The 23,931-nt window shown below is 53.7% G+C and overlaps 1 protein-coding gene across 1 annotated transcript in view; it reads right to left on the reverse strand.

Annotated features, from left to right (window-relative positions):
• C5H1orf167 (chromosome 5 C1orf167 homolog) overlaps positions 1–19,484 on the reverse strand; it is a 22,855-nt gene extending 3,371 nt beyond the window's left edge. Inside the window, 16 exon segments of the mRNA XM_055583781.1 lie at positions 561–767; positions 1,444–1,769; positions 3,117–3,261; positions 4,157–4,365; positions 5,044–5,198; positions 5,283–5,433; positions 7,088–7,274; positions 7,753–7,928; positions 11,831–12,017; positions 12,560–12,610; positions 15,014–15,134; positions 16,213–16,420; positions 16,499–16,572; positions 17,093–17,219; positions 17,337–18,357; positions 19,415–19,484. Of these exon segments, the coding sequence (XP_055439756.1) occupies positions 561–767; positions 1,444–1,769; positions 3,117–3,261; positions 4,157–4,365; positions 5,044–5,198; positions 5,283–5,433; positions 7,088–7,274; positions 7,753–7,928; positions 11,831–12,017; positions 12,560–12,610; positions 15,014–15,134; positions 16,213–16,420; positions 16,499–16,572; positions 17,093–17,219; positions 17,337–18,357; positions 19,415–19,484 (3,415 nt within the window).
• Between the last annotated feature and the right edge of the window lie 4,447 nt (positions 19,485–23,931).

The raw sequence follows: 23,931 nt of genomic DNA on the forward strand, positions 1-23,931 counted from the left end.
ACTTGAATCTTTTTTCTTAGAACCTTCCTAGAGGCTATGCCATGCTTCCTGGTATCCTAGAATAGGATTCTTGATGCTGCCAGTCATCTAGAGGAATACTGTGTGCCCTGCAATGAAGTGTCCCTAGACTGCTGTGCAGTGGCATTCCTTGTGCCTGGAGTGACGCAGTCATTGTGGCTTCTCCCCTCCTGTTAGGCTACCCAGCTCTTTGTCACCATTTCTACTGAACTCAATTACCTATCTTGATCCTAGGCTGCACCTTCACTTGGGAGTTGAGGTGTCTGCTCCTTAACAGTTGCCAGCCAGGGTGTGCCTTTGTAGCAGACTGCACTGGCCTGGCACTCAGCAGGTGCTCAGTAAGTGTTTGCTGACGGTCCCACAGTTGGCTGACTGCCAGACCAGAGGCTGCCCGAGAACTAGTAGGGGTGCTGTCCACAAGGCCACTGGGATCCTGGAGAAGCATCCAGCCACCCTTGCCGCCTGGGCTGAATCAAGCTGATTCTGAGGCCACTGGCCCTCGGGTCATTTGGGACCTCCCACCCAACCCGGCCTGGCCTCACCTGGCTCTTCAGGGCTGGAGGGTTCATCAGCACCAGGAGGCGCCCTCTGGTGGCCAGCCCAGTCCAGCACCGGAAGCTGGCCCTGGGCCTGGCCGGGTGGGCTCTGCTGGCCTTCTGGACCTCCGCCTGTGGTTCTAGCCACACTCTGAACAGTGCTGTCCGCCACTGGGCCCAGTGGGTTCGCAGGAAGCGCCTGGTCCCAGCCTGCTGGAAGTGGGTGACGGCAGTTCGCTGGACATGGCCCTGAGTCGCTGATTGGGTCCAGGTCTCTTGGACCCTGGGGGGAGGGAGGAACCCACACCGAAGTCATCAGGGCCGGGACTCTCCGGTGGGTCCAGGCAAAGCCCCATGCCTGTGCTCCCCTCCCTCATCCCTCTTCTGTTGAAATCAGGTTCAAATGGGCACAGAGAGCAGCAGAATATTACACGTGGGGACAGAGAAAGCGGGCCTGCCCACTGCGCCTTTGTTCCCATCCCCCCACAAGCACTGCTGTATATTTTCAGCACCTGGTGTGCGTCTGGCCTGAGCTGAACTGAGAGTATGCCCATGGTAACCCTGGGGCCACCCTGCAAGGCAGGCCTGTTATCTTCCTTTGACCTTTCAAAGTCAGACTTGCCCAAGGAGGGAGTGGCATGGCTGGAGAGTACAGACCTGGCATTTGGCCCCAGGACTAGCTGCAATGACCAGGATGTCCTATCCCATCACCCCTAGCCCCCTGAGCCCCGCCACTAGCCACCAAATACCCTGTACCCTGACCCTAAACAAGTTCAAGGCCTAAGCTGGCCCCACACAGTACGGGACTGCCCTCAGGTCGAGGGCACCCACCTGGCGCTCAGAGTTGGGACAGCATGGTCTCGAATGACCTGGTGCTGGCAGGACTCACGTGCCCACAGCATCCAGCAAAGGGCCTGGGCCCTGGAGCTCTCTCCTGCCTGCCGACAGGCCTTGCGACACTGGCCTGGGGCCACTCGCCTTGCAACGAAGGCCTGCTGGGCCCAGGTCCTCCTCAGCTGCCTGTCTGCCTGGCACCTCTGCTCTCGGCTTCTCCAGCAGGAGGCCCGGGCCGCACGCAGCTCCCAAGGCTGGGCTGTGGCCACTGGGGCCTCACTGGCAAACGTGGCACTGGGTATCCGTCTGCTCAGACCATCTTGGAAGGCTGGATGCTTAGCCCAGGAGGCTTTCACGACTCCACACCAGGCCTGGAAGTGGCTGCAGAATGGGCAGAGGAGGGGCCTAGGTGGCTTCCCAGTCAGAAGTCTCATTTATTCAAAGTTCAGTTCAATCGATCAGTCGTGTCCAACTCTGCAACCCCATGGGCTGCAGCACTCCAGTCCAGGTATTCAAAGCTACACCTGAAACTCGTCCACAAACCATCACAGGTTATACACAGTTTTGTATACACAGCCTCGGTGCCTTAAAAACATCTGGACCAGACTTCCCTGGAGGTCCAGTGGTTAAGACTCTGCCTTCCACCCACTGCAGGGGGCTTGGGTTCAATCCCTGGCTAGGGAACTAAGATCCCACATGCGATGCTATGCAGCATGGCCAAAACAAGCAAAATCAATAAATCTTTTTTTTTTTTTTTTTTTAAGGAAAAGAAGTGTGGACTGATTAAGTGACAGGTGAAAGCCCTGGCTTTCATTTAGGGGCCTCGGCATGCGTGCACCCTGGCTGCTGAGGGCAGGCTGCGTGGGACAGTGTGGGAGCCTGGTGGTGTGGGTCCAGGTCCCCTACATCAGGGGAACAGCCACACCCTGTCTGCCCTCACACGGCAACTCTAGGGCAGGAGGTCAGTGAGGGGACTGTGGTCAGAGAGGCCAAGAAAACATCAGGTACTCTGCAGTGAATGGTTCACTGCCCCTGTGGGAGCACTGAGAACGCCTGTGAGTTTGTATAGAACCAACCCTGGGAGAAAACATGATCTGTCCCCTTCTGCTTTTAAACATGCACCCAGGTAGTTCCCTGGTGGTCCAGTGATTAGATCTCCATGCTTTCATTGTCAAGGGCCCTGGGTTCAATCCCTAGTTGGGGAACTAGGATCCCACAGGTTGTGGGGTGTGGCCAAAGATAATTTTTTTTAAAAACCACATGCATCTATGATCTGTAGATGTGTGTCACTAGACCATCTCTACTTCAGATTTCACTCTTTTCTTTGACTATGGAATTCTCCTGTTCTGTGATTCATTAAACAAGACGTGGAGTTGGAACCCATGTTCCAGTGGCTGTTTGAGGAATTGGTTCCCCCATCTTAGCTGTGAGCTTTGAAACCAAAGGGCTGACCCAGCCAGGAGGTGGAGACCCAGGGCTTGTCAGGGCATTGGGAGGGGTTAGGGGCTTACTATCCCCCACCTCCTGAACAGCATGGAGAATGGAAGCTTGGTGGTTTTGACTCCAGGCTGGGGTCTCCCTTCATGCCCCTGTTGCCTGGATGCCAGGTCTCCAGCCTGGCCTGTGTCTCGAGCTGCAGAGGCCACCCAGCCTCCCATCCCTAGGCACTCTCCCTGCTGCTTCTGGGGTGGGGATGACCCTCTCACTCCCACCCCCAGGCCCACCCACCTCTGCAGTAGAAGCTGCTCTGGACTGGCCACCACGGGTCTCCGGCGAGCTGCTGCCTGCTGCCAGCCCCAGAACATGGCCCTCCGCAGGCCCTGCAGGCGGGCCTGCACCCACCGCTGGCACTTCTCCTGCAGGAACACCTGTCCTGTGGCCAGAGAGATGCTGAGGTCCCTCTGAGTGCTCATTCCAGCCTCAAGCCTGGGCCCTGGAGAACCGTGGGCCCCTGCTCCGCCAACCTCGACCCTCTACCCAAGCGGGAACGGCTAACTGGGTTAAAATTCTCTCATTACAGGTGTTCTACTGGTGACTAAGCCAACCAACTCATAGAGTTCTTTTTTAATTTCTTGATGATGTTTTGGAATCAGGAGAATTCACACAAAAATACAGATTTCCAGCTTTTCTGTAAAAACAAAGATCTGGCAACACTGGGTCAATATCCCTGGGCAACAATTGGGTCAGGGAAGCTGCTGTCCCCAGTGGACAGGACATAAATTTCTGAACATCCAAGTCCCCACCTGGCAGCCCACTGATATGACATTGGAGGAGTGAGAAGCCTCTAAAATGGCCCCACTGACCCCTGCTTTCTGTGCTGGGCTCTGAGGACCCCCTGACTCCTAAAGGCCAGGTGAGGATGATGAGGATGCAGATGGAGATGGTGATGGAGATGGTGAGGATGATGGTAACACCCACAAGGAGCTGGGTTCTGAGCCAAGCACTTCATGTGGATTGTCTTACAGAATCCTCACCACCACCCTAGCAGGTGGGTACCACTGTCCTCATTTTATGGATGAATAAGCTGAGACTCAGGTTAAGTAGCTTGTTTAAAGTCCATACAATCAGGGAATGGAAGAGTGGGGACTGTGAACCCAAGCATACAGCATCCACACACACACACACACCACACCCCCCCCACACCTCGGTCCCAATCTGTCACCCAGTCCATCACTGGAGTCTGTGCTAGAGGACCTGAATCCTGGACGTCCCTGCCGGACCTTGGCCCCTCCCTCACCCCTGGTGCCCCGTCCCAGTCCCCGACTCACTCTGCCAGTAGAAGTGCCAGTGGCCCAGGGCACGTCGTTGCAGTCTCCGGCCCTGTTCCCGGGCCCGCCGCTCCACCTCCCGCTGCTGTACCAGCCGCTGCCGCCACAGGCCCAGGGCAGCCCTGCCCCTCCGATCCCAGGCCCAGCGGGCAGCCAGCTCTCTCTGGGCCCCTTGGGCTGTTGCCCAGTGGCTCCAGTCAAGGAGGATGCTGGGAACGGGAGCGTCCACCCTCAGGTGGTCACTGCCACCCTGGGCCAGCCTGGCGCTGCCCTCCCCTCCCCTCAGCAGCAAGGAGGGGCTTGGGTGACCCTTTCTCCTGTTTCCATCCTGGAGGAGGAGGGGTTGCTAGGGGCTGGAGGGTTTCAACGCTACCCTGAGGGTCATGCTGACAGGTGGTCAGGATACAATGGGACCCCAGATGCCCGATGCCAACCGCTGTGATGAACAGCGCTGTGAACTAAGTGCTTACTAATGCCAGGTACTGTGCTTGCTAGGGGATGTGTGTGCCCCTACCTCACTGAGTCCCACCAGTGACAGCCCTAGTATGAACCCCATACAAATGGGGAGATAGAGGCACAGAGAGGTTAAGCAACTTGCCCGAGATCACACAGACGGTGTGGGACAAAGCTGAGATGACCACAGCCATGAAATTTCTGGGAGAAATGAATACTCTCCCTCACATGATCCCTACCCTCCCCCTCATGTCTCGCAGCAGGGCAGGGTAGGAGGGCAGTACCTGAGTCTGGGGAGTGAAGGGGGGCCCTCTGGGATGCAGACCCCAAGGAGATGCGGATGGAAAAGCAAGGATTGCTGGGAAACAGTAAATCCACAGGGCAGGGGTGGGGGGCGGGCAGCATGGCTCCCCTGTCCTGGGAGGGGTCCCTACCGCCTCTGAAGCGTGCTCTGGTGCCACCTCGCTGCGTCCCGGGACTGCTGGGCCCGCGCCCGCCAGAGCAGAAGGCATCGCCCCTGCTGTCGCCGACCCGCTGCCCACAGAAAGCTCAACTGGAGCATCTCCAGGAGGGCGGGGGCCCTGGAAGCCTGGGGAAGGAGTTGTGGGGTCCTGGGTGCTCTGGCTTGCCATCGTCTCCTCCCCTGTCCTCCTCCCCACCCTCTGCCCCTCACCTTGTCCTGGGAGCTTCTCCGGTGTGTGCTGTGGCCTGGCGGCAGATCTGGGGCCGAGGCAATCCTGGCGCTGCCCGGATCCTGTGCTCTCAGGCGCCAGCCCCTCAGGATGTGCCTCAGTGCCCGCCATTGCACGCCCTCGAAGAAGGAGCTACAGGAGGGGGCAGGGGAGTGCTGGGGTCGCACCTCACCTGTGGCTGGGGCTGCTGGAAAGGCACAGAGCTGGGCACCACCAGACTGGCTGCACACTGGGACCACCCAGGACTCTAAGAGATACCGGGGTCCACTGGGGCCCCACCCCTGAAGATTCTGCTTTACTGGTCTGGGTGCTGTCTGGGCTTCCCAAAGTCCCAGGGTGACCTTCATGAGCAGCTGAGGCCAAGAGCACAGCTCTACCTGCTGTGATCACCTGCTTGATTCTCACCACACTCCCGGTGGGGGGGGGGGTACATGCAGTTGATGGGGGGTGGAGCCGGGCCCAGGCCCCCAGACCCAAGACTCAAGACCCCACACCAGTATTTCTGCCTCCACTTGGTTACAAAGGTAGGGAAACAGAGGCTTGAGGAAAGGTCATTTCCTCAAATGCCAAACAGTGGCAGACCTGGGATCCTAGCACTGGTCTCAGGCTACAGGGAACCCCAGACATGTCGCAGAGAGATATGGACTGTGCCCTGGTACCCAAATGCCAGAGGACAGCCTGGCAGAAGGAGGGCTACATTCTGAAGGATCATTGTGAATGGAGTTTCCCTGGAGTTCCAGCATTAAAAGAGACTGAGGGTCCAAGTGGACCAAGTGGGTGTGGGGCTGATGAATGCCAGGTGTACAGTTTTTAAGGACAGAATTCTTAACCCTGCAGCTGCTAGTTTTCATTCCTCCTGACATCCCATTAGTGAAGCTGATCCCTCCTGACCTTCACCAGCCCCCTCACCCACAACCATCAGCCTGGGCCCTGAATCCCAGCATCCTGTCTTGTATAAAAGCATCATGAAGAAGGTCTCACTATAGGGACTTTCTTGCTAAAGATTCACAGTGTGATTTAGAGCACAGTGCTTGACCCCTCTGAGCCTGTTTCTCTAGCTGTGTAATAAGGCAATTGTGTTGTGTATTGGTCGTTCAGTCATGTCCGACTCTTTTCAGCCCCGTGGACGCTAGCCCACCAGGTTCCTCTGTCCATGGGATTCTCCAGGCAAGAATACTGGAGTGAGTTGCCATTTTCTACTTTAGGGGATCTTCCCAACCCAGGGATCAAATCTGCATCTCCTGCATTGGCAGGCAGATCCTTAACCACTGAAGGGAAGCCCCAGTAAGGCAACTGGGGTCAGGGAAAAGTGGCTCACTTTTATTCATTTAGAGTATCTACTTTGCGCATACAGGCAGTCCAGGCACCTGTGAAATACCGGGAGGCACTGGTGAGGAGACAGACATGGTTTCCCACTTAACTAGGAGATGGGTGAGAGGTGGGTTCAGGTTCTGAGGAGGGAGTTGAGCATTAAACCAACCTCCCATCAGGTTCCGGCCATCCTGGTGGGATTCCATGTCTGTGCCCCTGGCGCGCCCTGCCCACCCTCCCCACCCCCCGCCACCAGCTCTCTGCTCAGCCACTGTCTCAGTGTCCCTGGGTCACCTCCCACAGCCTCACACCCGCTGGGCATCACAGGGTGCCAGGCCCCAGGCTGAGACCACAGGGAGGAGCAGGATGCCACCTGCTCCTTATGGAATGCTCCATCCTGTGCTGAGCACTGCTCACACGCCCACCCTAGGTTCCCCAAGACCCTACCCCAGGTCACAAGCTTGTGGTCACTTACTCCGCCCGCTGGCGCTGGGACAGCCGTGTCCTCCAGAGCAACAGCACCCGCTGGAGGGCCAGCTTCCGGCAGGCTTCTTGCAGGGAGCCCTGGCCTTGCTCCTGAGGCAGCACCCGGGCTGCGGCCATGAACCTCAGCCCATGGGCTGTGGCCCCTCCAGGGACTGAGCTGAAGAGAACCATGTTCCCTGAGAAGTAGACAAGAGATGAATCAGTGACCTCTCTCTGCTCAAAGCCATTGGTGATCACTGCCTCAGCCCCTTAGGACCTCTCTCCTCATGGACACTGCCCCCTCCCACTACCTCCAAACCCTCCCCCATCAGGACACCTCAAAGATCCTATTTGGTCTCAGGTTCAGGGGCTGTGCATCCCCCTTAGATTCAGGGCTTCACAGGAGTAGGGGCTACATAGCCCTTCGAGGTGGAGGACGGAAGAGGTTTCTTCTCTAGAGGAGCTCATGACAGCGGCCAGGATGGGGCCCATCAAGGCCTGCTGCTCCAGGGACCCTCCCAAGTCTGCCAGGCTGCACCCTTGAGAAAGCTCCCAATCTCATCACCTCCCATCCCGTGAATCTGTAAGTTAACCAGGGCAACTACAGAAGGAGCTGAAGTGGCGTTGTTTGCTGAGTGGGGGGAGGGGAAGCCCTTTGGGCAGCCGCTCACTCACCTGCCTTCTGCCAACAAAGGGACAGCTGGGCCACCTTCGCACCATCTGAGGCCCGGAGCTGCTTCATCTGCACCCACTGCTGCAAGCACGTCCTCAGGGTCCCTGCCTGGCGGTTGGCCACGTAGTCCCGGTACCGGGTCCCTCTTTGCACGAAACGCTGCCAGGCCCCAAAGCACCTGGACAGCCAAGGGAAAGTGCTGGTGTTCGTAGTAATGACAGCAGCTACGGCCACCTGCCATGTGCCAGACACACCACTGAGGCCCTGGGTGAGCCACTCACCTCACTGAGCCTCAGCTTTCTCATCTGTAAAATGGGGCTGCTTTAAGGATAGTGAGGCATGCCGTCTGCTCAAGCCACACCACCACCACTTCTGGGTGCCTGGCAGTTCTTTGCTGCCTCCTACCTGGCCTCCCACATCCACTGTTACCCCCACCCCTCTGGTCAGTGCCTACACCATAACCAAAGTAATATTTTTCTTTCTTTTTTAAAAAATTGTATTTTTATTTTTTGGCCGTGCCTCAAGGCTTGTGGGATCTTATTTCCCTGACCAGGGATCAAACCTGTGCCTCCTGCAGTGAAAGTGTGGAGCCCTAACCACTGGACCCCCAGGGAAGTCCCTAGATGTCAGGAAGCATTTAACAGGAGGCTTCCTGTGTGCTGTTTTGGATCTGTCAGGAATTCTCTGTTCCTTATTAATTCCTGAATATTCAGGAATTAAGAGGAGAGGCAAGCCTCTCCTGGGGGCTGAGGAATCCAGGCATTTCCTCATTAGTTTTTCTATACGGTGATAAGTACCCTCTTCCTTCTTGTGAACCATATGGTAAAAGTGACTATTTACAACTCTCTCTCTCTTTAATATGGATCGCCTATGTTTTGTAAGTCTGGAATTTTAATCTTTATCTTTGCTGAGAATAACTACAGTATATATGTCCCCACCATGTTGATTAAAACACCTTTGCTCCATCAGAGCTTTGGTCCCCGTGTCTTGCTTTCTCTCTCTCTCCCCCTCCCTCTCTCTCTTTTTCAGGCTGATCCCCTGGAGCTCAGAGTCTCCCTGAGTTACCTGGGCTTCTAAGACCCTCTCGAGAAGGCGCTCTGAGCCTTCACCCCATTGAGAGGGCGCCTGAGGCCTCCTTGAACAGAGCAAGCCCCGTGCCAGGGGCTTTATTGGCTTTCTGTGTAAACCAAGGAATATCAGCCTCTTTCTCTCTCCTTTACTTTCTTATTGATCGACTCTGGGCCACCAGGTTCCAGTCCATTAAAGGACCTCAACACCTAGAGAAATATTTTTCAAGTGTTAGTCGCTCTATTGTGTCTGACTCTTTGTGACCCTGATAGACTATATCCCATCAGGCTCCTCTAACCATGGGATTTCCCAGGCAAGAATGCTGAGATGGGTAGCCATTCCCTTCTCCAGAAGATCTTCCCGACCGAGGTACGGAACCTGGGTCTTCTGCATTGCAGGCATCTTACTCTCTTGCTAAAATCCTCCAGCAGTAGTCTCCTTGCTCTGATGAAAATTTCAACTGCTCCCCACTGCCAAAAAGGCCCTCTCTGATCTGCCCCCCAACATGACTGCACACCTTTCCAACTTCATCTCAGACCACCCTGGCCTCCAACCCTGTACTAACAGGGTTCCAACTTGACTGTCCTTCTTTGAATTTTCCATGTTCCCCTGTCAGAGGCCTTTGAACATGCTGCTCCCTTTGCCTGGCGCTCTTGTCTGCTCTCCCTCTACCAGTCAACCATGCATCCTTCCCATCTCTGCTGAACTCTGGTCGAGGTCAGCTCCCTTTGTTAGACGTTCTCACAGAGAAATTCCCTAGTGGTCCAGTGGTTAAGAATCCACCTGCCAATGCCAGGGACATGGGTTCAATCCCTGGTCCGGGAAGATCCCACATGCCATGGGGCAACTAAGCCCGTGCGCCACAACTACTGAGTCCATGACATCTAGAGTCAGCGCTCTGCAACAAGAGAAGCCACTGGTGTGAGAAACCCGCACACCGCAACTGGAGAGTAGCCCCCGCTCACCACAACTAGAGAAAGCCCTCGCAGCAACGAAGACTCATGCAGCCAAAAAAAAGTTCTCATGGAAAACTCTATCAGGGGATGCAATCAGCAAAATGCAGACAGTGGGAAACTATCAGACAAGCAACCTGGTTTCTTCAACAGATCATTGACAGGAAGAAACAACAAAAAACTCAGAGGGAACGCCATAGACTAAAAAGACTGACGATTCCTCAACCAATGGCAGCACATAGGCCTTATTTAGATCCTGATTCAAACAAATGATAACAACACATAGTAGAAGTGGAAATTTGACTGTTGACCAGCTATTTCTTGGTGTTAAGGAATTATTCATATTTCAGGTGTGATCATGGTATGGTGGTACGTGCGTGCTCAGTTGCTTCAGTCCTGTCTGACCCCATGGACTGCAGCCTGCCAGGCTCCTCTGTCCATGGGATTCTCCAAGCAAGAGTACTGGCGTGAGTTGCCATTTCCTCCTCCAGGGGATCTTCCCAACCCAGGGATTGAACCAGTGTCTCTTGTGTCTCCTGCATTGGCAGGAGGGTTCTTCACCACTAGCACCACCTGGGAAGCCCATGGTATGGTGGTTCTGTTGTTTAAAAGACTCTGTTTTAGAGATCCTGCGGAGATATTTACATCTGAAATGATAGGATGCCTGGGGTTTTTGTGGGGGAAGTAGCTAGGGTACAGATGAAACAAGTTTTCTCAGGAGGTGATTTTCTTGATGGGTACATTGAAGCTGTTTATTCTGTTTTCCTACTTTTGTGTAAGATAAAAATGTCCCATAATAAAATAGTTAACAGGGAAAAAAAATCATGTAGTTCTGTGTTCCTTCCCTTCACAACACTTAACTTGGGTGGTATTCACACACACACACATCCTTTGTGATTGTTAATTTCCTTCCTATCTGTCCCTGCACTGAGTCATGGGTTCCATGGGCTTTAAGCTCTGCCTATAATTGAATCCCTGGCTTCCCAGGTGGCTCAGTGGTAAAGAATCCATGGTACATATACACAATGGAATATTACTCAGCTATAAAAATGGATGCATTTGAGTCAGTTCTAATGAGGTGGATGTACCTGGAGACTATTATAAAGAATGAAGTATGTCAGAAAGAGAAAGACAAATGCTGTATATTAATGCATATATATGGAATTTAGAAAGATAGTACTGATGATCCTACATGCAGGGCAGCAAAGGAGACACAGATGTAAAGAACAGACTTTTGGACTCAGTGGGAGAAGGTGAGGGTGGAATGATTTGAGAGAATAGCATTGAAACATGTACATTGCCATACATAAAATAGATGACCAGGGCAAGGTCGATGCATGAAGCAGGGTACCCAAAACTGGTGCTCTGGGACAACCTGGAAAGATGGGGTCAGGAGGGAGCGGGGCGGGTAGAATGAGGGGAACACATGCATACTTGTGGCCGATTCATATTGATGTATGGCAAAAACCATCACAGTATTATAAAGTAATTATCCTCCAATTAAAAAAAAAAAAGAATCCACCTCCCAATGCAGGAGACACAGGAGATGTGTTTTGATCCCTGAGTCAGGAAGATCCCCTCGAGGAGGAAGTGGCAACCCACTCCACTTGCCTGGAAAATCCCATGGACAGAGGAGCCTGATGAACTGTAGTTCATGGGGTCACAAAGAATCAGACAGGACTTAGCAACTGCACACGCATGCATAAATAAATCCCAGCCCCTGGGTGGTGTCTGACAGGTCTTAGTGTCTCACTAAATGGTGGATGTATTCATTTCTTATTTTCATTGGTCTCTCAATACGAGGAGTCAAGAATTGACTTAAGGGGCTTCCCTGGTGGTCCAGTGGTTAAGACTCCACACTCCAGTGCAGGGGCCCAGGGTTCGATCCCTGATCGGTGAACTGGATCCCACATGCTGCAACTAAAGACCCTGCTTGCCGCAACACCCGGTGAAGCCAAATAAATAGATGTTTTGTAAAAAATGGACTCAAAAGGCCTATCCCAGCTGCTTCCCACCCTGTGCCTCAGGGAAGGTGGTCCCCATTCTCTCTTCCCCCTACCTGCAGAGCCAGGCTCTCCGGTGCTGAGGGTCCAGTAGGGCCACCCAGGCTGCACCTGCAGCAGGAGAACGCCAGGTGTGGGGGGGCCTCCCCATCCTCTGAGTCCTCAGCGTGGCCTGGGAGGCCTCTCCCTGGACCCCCTTCTCCTGCCTGGCCCATTCCTTCTGATGGCACCACAGGAGGAAGACTAAAGGGAGGGAAGAAGGCGGGAAGAGAGAGTGAGTGGAGGGGAGCAACAGGGCCAGGAGGGACCACTGAATCCTGGGATGCCAGGCTGAGTGGCCTGGGACCAGTCAGTCACTCTCCATCTCTGGGCCTCAGTTTTCCCATGAGTGAGTCATGTCTAAGGACTTCCCAGTTCTAACATGCAAGCTTCTGTCTGGCCTGTATCCATCTTCCACGGCACACAAATGCGGGAAGTGCCCCTCTCGTACTATGTGTCCTTGAGCTGGTCACTTAATTTCCCTGTGCCTCAGATCCCCATCAGTAAAATGGGCACAATGCCTTGCCAAGGTCACCATGAGACTTAAATGAGATCTTGTCTGGGAAGTTGCCAGGGTAGATACTCAGTAAGCACTCACTTACTCACTGAGGAGCCCCTGACCCCCCTGCCCTGCCCAGTGTGGGGGCCTGGGCCTACCCTGCCTGGCTCTATGTGCCCAGTGTAGGGACTCGGGCCCTGCCCTGCCTGGATCCATCTCCCCCTTTCCCCAGAACCCCACGTCTCACCAGCCAGATGTTGCAGAGCCTGCAGGATCGGGACTCCCCTCTCTCCTCCATCTGGCCTCAGCCCAGAACACAACGGAATCGACTGGGCTCCCGCCTCCTCTCTCAAACTCCCTGGACTGAGAGTGAAGTTGCCCAGATAGAAACTGATGCCCTCCCTGGCCTAGGGAGGGCACCCAGTCCCAACCCATCCACCCCAGTCCTGAAGGACCATTTGCTGGCAGGAGCGAAGGTGCGCTGAGCCATCCCCCTGTTCTATTCCAGACAGTACATTCTGTTCCTGATATGTGAGTAATTTGTGGGGAGGGTTCTGCTTTTGCTGTAATCTCTTTAATACTATTTGGATTTTTTACAACAAACATGCATTAAAATAAATATTACTTAAATAAATATTTTACACAAAGTGTAGCCCCCACTTCCTGCAACTAGCGATAGCCTGCAAACAGCAACAAAGACCCAGCAGAGCCTAAAATAAATAAATAAAATTTTAAAAATGAAAAAAAGAACAAAAACAATATATCATTGGAATGGAAAACTGAGGAACTGAAAATAACCATCTTAAACCTCACTGCTCCAGAAATGACCACTATTTCCATTTTACCGTTTTTGGGGGGACAGGGGAAAATGAGATTTATTTACTTATTTTTATTTTTAACAGTGGTAATTAAAATACACATAAAATTTACCATCTTAACCATTTTAAGTAAATATTCTAAACACGATTGTTTTAAAATAAATATTTAAAACACAATAACCATTTTAAGTGAACTGTTCAGTGGTGTTAACTAATTCACACTGTTATGCAACATTTTAATATTTTTCCTTCTGGTCTTTTTTCTATGCACTATTTTTCATTCATAGAAAACAATATCTTGGGTACTGAAGTGAAGTGAAAGTCACTCAGTTGTGTCTGACTCTTTGCAACCCCATGGACTATACAGTCCACGGAATTCTCCAGGCCAGAATACTGGAGTGGGTAGCCTTTCCTTTCTCCAGGGGATCTTCCCAACCCAGCGATCAAACCCAGGTCTCCCGCATTGCAGGTGGAGTCTTTACCAGCTGAGCCACAAGGGAAGCCCAAGAATACTGGAGTGGGTAGCCTATCCCTTCTCCAGCAGATCTTCCCAACCTAGGAATCAAAGCGGGGTCTCCTGCATTGCAGGTGGATTCTTTACTATCAGGGAAGCCCATCTTGGATACTATTTTTTCTTTTTGTTGCCACACAGTTTGTGGAATCTCCCCAACCAGGGACTGAACCCAGGCCCTTGGCGGTGAAAGCATAGAGTCCTGCAGCAAATTCCCACTGGCTGTCTATTTTACATACAGTAATGCTTATGTCTCAGTTTGCTATATGATGCAGGGAGCTCAGACTCGTTACTCTGTGACAACCTAGAGGGGTGGGATGGGGAGGGAGGCTCAAGAGGGAGGAAACATATGTATACCTATGGCTGATTCATGTTGACGTAGGGCAGAAACGGACACACTATTGTAAAGCAATTATCCTCCAATTAAAAATAAATAGAAAAAAAAATTTTTTTTAAAGCACAGAATCCTAACCACTGGACTGCCAGGGAATTCCTTCTTAGGTACTATTTTGATGTGGGGGAGCTGTGCTGGGTCTTCATTGCTGCACGGGCTCTTTTCTAGTTCTGGCAAGTTCTAGTTGCAACTAAATGCAACTACTCTCTAGTTGCATTTGAGCAGGCTTCTCATGGCAGTGGCTTCTCTGGTTGTGGAGCACGGGCTCTAGAGCACACGGGCTTCGATGTTGTGGCATATGGGCTCAGTAGTTGCAATTCCCTGGGCTCTAGAGAAGAGGCTCAGTACCTGTGGCACACAGGCTTAGTTGCTCCACAGCAGGTGGGATCTTCCCAGATCAGGGATCGAACCCGTGTCTCCTGCATTGTCAGGTAGATTCTTCACCACTGAGCCACCAAGGAAGCCCATTAGGTACTGTATTTTAACCCTCTTTTTTTTTCTCCCAGCATTAAAAATACCCATATGCAAATACCCATAAAGCTACTTCTAGAAAGGAGGATAAGATACATAAGGAGGGAGATGAAACTTTTGAATTAACTGAAATACTTGCAACTATCTTGAATTGTTTTTTCTAATCAAGCATGCATTCCTATTATGATTATTATAATAGGAAAAAACATCAATAAAGATATGGAAACAAAAAATAAAAAAAGAATGGGGAGGAATTTTTAAAATCTTGATAAACATCATATTGAACAGTTGCCAAATGTTTATCACATGGTTAAATAACAATTTTCTCACTTGATGTTGGATAGTGAAGTTTTCATAGGTATAAATAACGCCACGATGGACATCCTTTTGTACAAATCCTTGTCCACATTTGAGGAGAAGTGGGGGACAAGGAGGGAAGGCCACAAGCACTGTCCGGGTCACACTGACCAACCTGGGGTGTCCCAGACTACCTGCTTCTCCAGGCACCATCCACCACAGGCTTCCTTCCTGAGGGGCCTTGGTCCTGGTCTACCCCGGAGGACAGAGGTCTTGGCCCAGCCTGGACGTGAGACTGCCCTTGTTTGTGTTGCTGAATCAAGTGTCTCCACTAGGTCAAGAGAGAAGGGGAAGAGGGACGTTGGCTGATGCCTCAAATGTGCTCTGAGCGGGAAGGGCAGAGACAAAGTCAGACACTGTGGTCTTAACCAATTAGATGCCCCTGCCTCTTTGGGAATGAATGGATGGATGGAGAAATGGAGCCCAAGAGGCAGGGTTTTCCTTGGGAGACAAAACCTGGAGCTAGATCCTCCCAAAGCACTTTTCCTAAGGAGGGACAAACACTGAAATGCCCTCCCAGTCCTGGCTAGCAAACCTCTAGTAAAAAATTGTTGTTTAATCGCTAAGTTGTGTCCAACTCTTTCAACAGCATGGACTGTAGCCCACCAGGCTCCTCTGTCCATGGGATTTCCCAGGCAAAAATATTGGAATGGGTTGCCATTTCCTTTTCCAAGGGATCTTCCTGACCCAGGGATCGAAACTGCATCTCCTGCATTGGCGGGCAGATTCTTTACTGCTGAGCCACCAGGGAAGCCCCTACTTAAAAAAAAAAAAAAAAGCAACCACTTAAATAGCAGAGGGCTTGCTATGTGCTAGGCAGGATTCTGAGTTCCTTATATTTATTAATTTAACCTCACAACAGGGCTTCCCTGGTAGCTCAGCTGGTAAAGAATCCACTTGCAATGCGGGAGGCCTGGGTTCCATCCCTGGGATGGGAAGATCCACTGGAGGAGGGCATGGCAACCCACTCCAGTATTCTTGCCTGGAGAGTTCCCATGGACCGAGGGATTGCAGGCAGTTGGACACGACTGAGCAAATAAGCACAGCACAACCTCACAACAACCTTGAGAGGTATGTGCTATTGTGAGTGCATTTCAGAGCTAAAGAGACTAAGGCACAGAGAGGTCAAGTAACTTCCCCAAGATCACACAGTGAGAAAATGTGGAGGAAAGGAAAGTGGTGGAGATAGGATTTGAACTTAATCAGAGTTCAGTCACGTGTCTGGGCCGATGCCTGCCCGCTCTCCTGCTAATCACTCAGGCGGAACAACCTGTGCCCCAAGAGAACCTCCTCCCCAGACACACAGGTGTTTCATCACCTCCCCATGCCCCAATCTGGAGGTTCCTAACCTTCTGGAAGGTCCGGGCCAGCAGGGCCTGTGTGTGTCGCTCCCATGCCGCATCCAGCTGGGCCTCCCGGAGCCACAGTCCCCACCGCAGTGCCCGCAGACCCCTGCGTAACAGCTGCTGCCGGCCCAGCGCCACGGCCGCCGCCACTGCCTGCCGCCGCTGTGCCCAGCACCACCATGCTCTGAAACATCTGGACAGCCACTGCCAGCTGGGGACAGACGAAGCTGACCAGGGGTCGGCCTGGCCCCCAGCCCCAGGGAGCAGCTGGGGGCTCAGCACCACCCACATTGCCTTTCCAGCATGGAGGGTGATGCTCCACTGGCTGGACACGGGGAGGACTTTCCTCTGCAGAGGGCTAGCCTTGGAAATCCCATAAAAAAGGGCTCCTGGAGGCAGGGGAATGCCCTGTTTGACTGCTAAGAGTGCAGGGCAGCCTAACAAGTTTCAGATCCCAGGAAGCAGCAGCCCCCACGTTCCCGTCCTTAGGGGCCTGGGAGGTTCCCTCCCCCTTAAATTCTGCAAGGATCTGCCAGCCAGGCCTTATCGCCATCAGGCCTGAATCTGCAGGCAAGTAGGACAGGAGCTGTTCCCAGAGTGTGGCCTCGGTCCCCACACCACAGCACATATCCTCACCGGCCTAACTCAGGCTCCAGGTTCACAGTGTTTCTGGGTTTGTTCTTGGAAAATAAAAGAACACAACACACTCTCAGGCTGAGAAGCAAGCAGGACTAGATACCCCCTGCTAAGCCTGCCTGCCCAAGGCCTCCCTTTCGAGGGAGGGTGACAGGGTAGTGACGGCCATCTTGGAGTGAGAATTCCTGGGAGGGAGGGCAGCCCCCAACCCAGAGTCCCCTAACTCCCAGACTCCTCTGGCCCCTACCTGCAGGGCACTCCTCGTGGAGGCTATGCCTGGCGGCCCGGAAGTTGACCTTTCTTTCTCCCTGCTGATCCGCTCCCTTGGGGCCCTGTTCCCTCCTTCCTGCCCAGGGAGGATGCCCTGGGCTGAACTGGACGAGGTTGAAAAGCAGAGTCTGGCCTCCCTGCTGGCCGCCCCTGGAGGAAGCAGGGGGTCCCCCCTCTGCCCCCAGCCATGTGTAGTCCCTGGGAAGCACTGCTCTCCTTGCCTTAGGGGGCAGGCAGAAAGGACCACCTGCTCAGGATCAAGGGCATCCCCAGGCAGCATCTCCAGAGTGGTCCTCAGTGATGCACGCTTGCTGCTTGCCTGAGAGTCTGAGAGACCCTCCTGGGCCTCCTGTGTCTCTAGGAAACCGGGAGTTCCCCTGAGGCCTCGGGAGTGTCTCCTCCTCTCATCCCAGGAATCAAGAACAGGCTGGCAGGGCCGGGAGCAGACAGGGAGTGTCTGGCCAGCTCTGGTCCAGGGCTCCTGCTGCACAGGGCCTGGGGGTTCCCGGGATGCCTGGCACCTGAGCCTCACTGCCTCGCACTCCAGGCGTTGCACGCAGACCAGCAGCTGGTGAATGGCAGCTTGGGATGGGGCCTGAGGCGCGATCTGGGCAGGGACAGCCAGGTCTTTCAGGGTCAGGGGTTCCCCCACGAGCCTGGAGGTCCAGCCCCCCAGGCCACACTGGGATCTGGGGTCTGACCATGTGGGCCCTTTGAGTGGGGCCAGCCCTGTAGTAAGCTTGATGTCTGGGCAAGAGGTATCTGTGGCCAGCAGCCAGGACCGCCTCAGATTGGAGGATGGGTGAGCCAGTGGCCCTCGTGGTAGGGGGCTTCCCTGGGGCATCAGGGGCGAGAAGCTCTCCTGAGGCTCTGACCAGAGCTGGGGGCTGGTGAGACGTCCACACTCAGCCGTGTGGGTCTCCCTGGCGCATAAATTACTTTGCTGGATCGCAAAGTCTTGGGCTGTCCCTTGGGGTCTCCCAACCAAGGACTGCAGGTTGACCTGCTGCCGGAAGCTTGAGTTGGTCAGCCGGCCGGTCCTGTCCCTCAGGATGAGGCCCAGGCTGGGGCTGGGGCTGGGGCTGGTCAGGTTGCTCTGGACTTGGCAAGGCTCCTGGCGCAGCGCTGTCCCCAGGCGTGGTGTGGCAGCAGGCCCTCCCCTCTCAGCCCAGCCCACGGGCACCCACCGGCCATGTCTACTGCCCAAGCCGACACCCAGGCTCTTCCGGAGTCTCTGTGGCTCTAAAGAAAGGACAGACAGTTATGCACTGGGGGAGGACTCTGTGGTCAGTGCTCGGGAGGGACAGGGGAGGGAGCCCAGGGTCCAGAGGTCTGTGTCAGCTATTGTCCCGGGTGGACCGATGGATGCACCCCAAGAGCAGCAAACTGGCATCAATGCAGGGACTCAATGCAGGGATGGGGCAGGGGCTCGGAGGGGGGCAGTGAGAAGCGGGGAGAGAGTGGGGAGGCGGCTGAGGGGTGTCCCAGGTGACAGGTGATGGGGCTGGGATGGGGGCGGTAGGAGGGTGGAGAGGAAGCAGATCAGATCTGCTGAGAAGGTGAAGGCGTAAAAGAGGGTGAAGGGGAAAGAAGCATCAAGGACGACTCCCTAGTGTCCAGCTTGAGCAGAGGTGCTGGATGAGGGGGTGGCTCACAGCTGGAGTGAAAGCAAGACCCAACACATTAAAGTTAAAAGGGAGCTGCTCTGGGGACCAAGGGCATGGGGCTTAGAGCCCTCCCCTACGCAGCCACCACCCCCCGACCCCGCTCTACTGCCACCAGTCTCCCCAGCCCGCCTCCCTTCCACCTGGCCTCTTGGGTGCTGGTGAGATGCCTGGGAGGGCCTGGCAGGTAGAATGGGCCATGAAAGTTTGCAGACAGGAACTAAAGTTCAAAGAGGTTAAGTACCTTGCCCTATGGTCACACAGCTAGAACACAGAGAAACTGGCGTGTGAATTGGAATCTGAACTAGTTCTTGGGTTGCTCCCACTCTTGGCTGCACAGTTCTGTGGCCTTCTGGAAGCCCCAGGCACCTGAGCAGGGGGGTTCCCCAGCCCACCACTGCAGAGACCTAGCTCTGGGGCTCCTGTTTCCCCCTTTCTCACCTCACGTCCTGACTTTCTGATCCTCCCTTGGGGCCTGGGCTGGAAGACTTTGTCCTGGTCCAGTTGGCCTCAAACAGCCAATCTCAGGAATTAACAAGGCCCTGGGCTGGCCTGTCTGCGAAAGGGGCTCTGGGCTGCTAGCCAAGGGGGCCCTGCTCTTGCCACCTCTGACCCAGACCCACTGAACCTCTTGCCTGGCCTCAGGGAGGTTGCCAGCCTGGGGGGCACATTCTCCTTGTAGCTGGCATCAGGTCTCAGCTCCATGTGCTCCAGGGCAAAGCTGGGGGCAGGGGGCAGTGATCTTGTTCCACACCACAGCTGGCGGTCCTATTTGATTAGAGGGGCTCTGAGGGGTAAGGACAGAGTGCCCAGCTCCTACCCAGCCATGCCCATCCCTGGTCCCCAACCCCACCCATCACCAGCATCCCTGGCTGACCTGAGGTCCAGCCTGGCTGTCCTGTTCAGGGCCCCTTCGGGTCTCTCTCCCCAGCCCCCTACCACCCTTTTCCCTTGTCATTTTCCCATGTCTTCCAGCACCCACTCCTTCTAACACTGATGACAGATTCCTGTGGACTGCGCTTCCCCAGCAGCCCTGTTAGGTAGGGGCTCTTTCTTTCAGACCTCCAGGCAGGATGGGGTGCCCCTCTTTGATTCCTGTGACCACTTCCCAACCATTCTCCCTCTCTCTTCTCTAGAATGTTCTGGTTCTAAGCTCCAGGTGAGCCAGCAAGGAAGTTCTAATTATTTATTTCTTGAAGATGTCAGCTTCGGCTCACTGTCACTTTGTCCAACACACACCTAAGTTCTGGGTGGTTTTACCCTCCATGTGGACGATCCGTCTAATTCCTGGTCTGCGAGTCCTTGACCTTCTTGCCTCCCACCATCTTGTCCTTCACCCAACCTCAGCCACCGGTGCCCAGGGTCCCCCCAGACTTGTCATCCTCAATAACTGCACCCCTCCCTAATTTCTGTTTCAGAGCCCACACCCATCTTTCCAGCTCCCTCCTCTGGACCTTGTGTGAGACCTAGTCCTCTCTTCTCATCACCCTTTGTCCTTTGATCCTTGATGTCTCTCTCCCGCCTCCTGCAGCTTAGCCATCCAGTGTCCTAACCATCCCCTCTGTGCTCTCCCAGCTCCTCCTCTCTGCCACTCACTCAGAAAAACGACAACACAGGTTAAAGCGACTAAAGGAAACCCTACAACTGCACTGGTGGCCTTGCTCAGAAAGTACCACATCAGCCTCAAGCGGGGCCCCCGAGGCTGCTGGAGAACCAGACTCTGGTCCCCTCCTCCCAGCCCTCCCCGATGCTAACTCACACTTTCTCTGCTGTTCTCAGGCCTCTGCCACCACTTCTCCACTTTCCCCCTACAGCAGAACTTGCTCCTATTTTATCCATCAAATAGGGACATCAGAAGAGAAATGCTGGCACTTCCTAGCAGTCCAGAGGCTAAGGCTCCATGCTCCCAGTGCAGGGGGCCTGGGTTCCGTCCCTGGTCAGGGAACTAGATCCCACCTGAAGGTCCCGATGCTGGGAAAGATTGAAGGCAAAGGAGAATGAGAGGTTGGATTGAGCGAGGATGAGCAGAGGATGAGATGGTTGGATGGCATCACCGACTCAATGGACATGAATTTTGAGTAAACGCCAGGGGATAGTGGAGGACAGAGGAAGCTGGCATGATGCAATCCATGGGGTCACAAAGTGACAGACATGACTTGGTGGCTGAATAACAACAAAAGCTGCAATTAAAGATCCCGCGTGCTGCAACTAAGACACAGTGCAGCCAACCAATAAATAAACAAAACTAAATATATGTATATGTATAAAGAGAAATGCTGTTAAGTGTCCCCACTTGTCACCTTTGTATCCATAGTCTCTCCCAGCCCCTCCGCCATCCTGTGTGGTCCCACCCCCAGCCTGACCCTCCTCTGTGCTCCAGAGGCCATCCTGTCTGCCCTGCCCAAAGCCAGCACCCGGGGCCACCACTGGCCTCTAAGGTCCCATTCTGTGACTCAGAAAGAGCACCTTCGATCCCCACGGCCCCACAGCTGATTCAGCCCCCCAACCCCACCAGGACACAGAGCTAGGGTGCAGGACACAGGCTGTGGTGTGTCAGGGCCTTGTCCCTGTTCCTTAAGTCACTTCCCCCCCCATCAACACTTCCCCTTTCTTGACTGATTCATTCCCATCAGCCCTTAAACAGTGGTTATTTTTTTCCATCTTTAAAAACAAAAACACCAAACAACAACAAAATTCTCCTTTTGAGCCTCTAGGAAGGACCCAGGCCATGTCTTCCCTTCTCATCACCCCCAAATCCCAATTCCTTCCCCACCTTCACCTCTGCTGACCTCACTGCACTCAGGCTCCTCTCACCCCAAAGATCCTTTCCTCTAGGTGACCTCTGGGATGTTACACCCCTGGCCGGTTCTCAGCCCCCAGCTTGCAGGATCTTAGCTTCCTGTTGTCGTTTAGTCTCTAAGTAATGTCCGACTCTTTGCAACCCCATGGACTGCAGCACGCCAGGCTTCCCTGTCCATCACCAACTCCCAGAGCTTGCTCAAACTCATGTCTATCAAGTCAGTGATGTCATCTCATTCTCTGTTGTCCCCTTCTCCTGCCTTCAATCTTTGCCAACATCAGGGTCTTTTCCAATGAGTCAGTTCTTCGCATCAGGAGGCCAAAGTATTGGAGTTTCAGCTTCAGCATCAGTCCTTCCAATGAATATCAGGACTGATTTCCTTTAGGATTGACTGGTTGGATCTCCTTGCTGTCCAAAGGAACTCTCAAGAATCTTCTCCAATACCACAGTTTGAAGGCATCAATTCTTTGGTGCTCTACTTTTTTTATTGCCCAACTCTCGTATCTTTACATGACTACTGAAAAAACCATTGCTTTAACTATATGGACCTTTGTTGACAAAGTAATGTCTCTGCTTTTTAATACGCTGTCGAGGCTTGTCATAGCTTTCCTTCCAAAGCGCATCAAACCCAGTGAAAGTGTGGAGTTCTAGCCACCAGACCACCAGGGAATTCCCAGCCCTCTGTTTTCTGGAGGCAGGACACTGTTACTCAGTCTCCTCAGAGTCCCTGTCTCCCTGACTCCAGGTTGCCCCTCTCAGTTTTCCTCCCTCCCTCCTGCCTGTTTTCCAGTCTCTTCTGCTGGTTCCTCCTCCTCTCCATGTTCAATCTCAGCCCCCAGCCCGACTCCCCTGATGCTCGCACCCCAGGTGACCTCAGCCTCAGACATTTCTCACCCAGACTCCCATCCCTCTCTTCTTCCAGAAGGATGGCTCCATCGGGACATCCTGACTCCTTACTCCCTCACCTCACATGCAATCCATCAGCTAACCCCATCTGTCCTACCTTCCAAAGACACCCAGAATCTGCCGCTGCTCCCCACCTCCATCCTCACCTCCCTGGGTCAAGTCACCCTCTCTTCTTGCCTCCTAACTGGTCTCCCCACTTCTGCCCTTGTCCCCACACCCAAGAGCCTCCTTCCCAAGGAGGGCAGAGTGACCTGTGAACACTGAGATCTAAGTGTGCCCTGACTCAACTCAAAGACTGCCAAAGTTTCCCCAGCCCATTCAGTCCTCAACCAAGGCTTTGAAGCCCTACCTCAGGGACCTTGTTTTTTATGTACAAAGTGACGATGGAACACAGTCCCACTCTTTGGTTATGCTTGTCTATGGCTGCATACGTTTACTCTCTGACCCCTGCCTTACGCTATCTGCTCCCCACCCTTAGCTTACCCCACCTCCCCCCCATCCCCACTCCCTGCCCTCGTTCTCTCTGCTCTGGACACATCAGCTTCCTCCATGTTCTTCCAAAATGCTGTGCATGTTCCCACCTCAGGGCCTTTGCACTTGCTGTCCCTTCTGCTCAGAACTATCTCTCTCCCTCCCACCCTCCCTCATTCTTTCAAATCTTGCTCAGACTTCACAGGGAGCCCTTCCCTGACCACTCCCCCACCCCTTTCCACAGTACCCTCCCTACTCCCTCTTTTCACCCTGCCTGATTTTTCTCCATGACTTTTCTCCACCTAACAGACTGAAGAAATTGCTCTACTCCCTTCAGTGGACTGAAGCCACTGTCTCTTCTCCTGTTGTATTCACAGCACATAGAGTAAACAGTATCTGGCACATAGCAGGGGCCTGTACATTGTGTTAAAGGAGTGACTGGCTGGTACTCAGCATCATGGAGACTTTAGGATGCTTCCTGTCATTTAATCTGCTCTGCAGCCCTAAGAAGTAGTTCCTTGTTTTAGATGTGAGTTTAAAGCCTGCCCAGCCCAAAGGTTAAAGTAGATCAGCAGCTGCAGAAGGGCTATGCCAGGGGTTCAACCCCATAGTGCATACTCCTAACCAGGACCACCTCGACCCCTACCTCTTTTCAAAGGAGAGTGGAGACAGCTCAATCCACAATATCCTTTCCTACCTCCAACTCCCCTGGTCCTGTGCCTGGACTCACCTGCCCATCTACCTTCTCCTCACACCCCAGCCTGTCTGCCCCCTACCCCGCGGGCACTCCATCCTTGGCTGGTTAAGGTGATCAGAGCATCTCTTCTTTTCCTACCAGAACTGTTTTCCTGACTTCCTGGACCTGCCCTCCCGCGTGTCTGTCTTCCTCTGGTCCACCTTCACCTTCTGTCCACCTTCACGGGAGGGGGGGCGGGGTCTCAGGACGGACGGCTAACGACCCAGGTAAGCGGGATG

Source organism: Bubalus kerabau, chromosome 5 (assembly GCF_029407905.1).
Source record: "Bubalus kerabau isolate K-KA32 ecotype Philippines breed swamp buffalo chromosome 5, PCC_UOA_SB_1v2, whole genome shotgun sequence".
Taxonomy (NCBI): domain Eukaryota; kingdom Metazoa; phylum Chordata; class Mammalia; order Artiodactyla; family Bovidae; genus Bubalus; species Bubalus kerabau.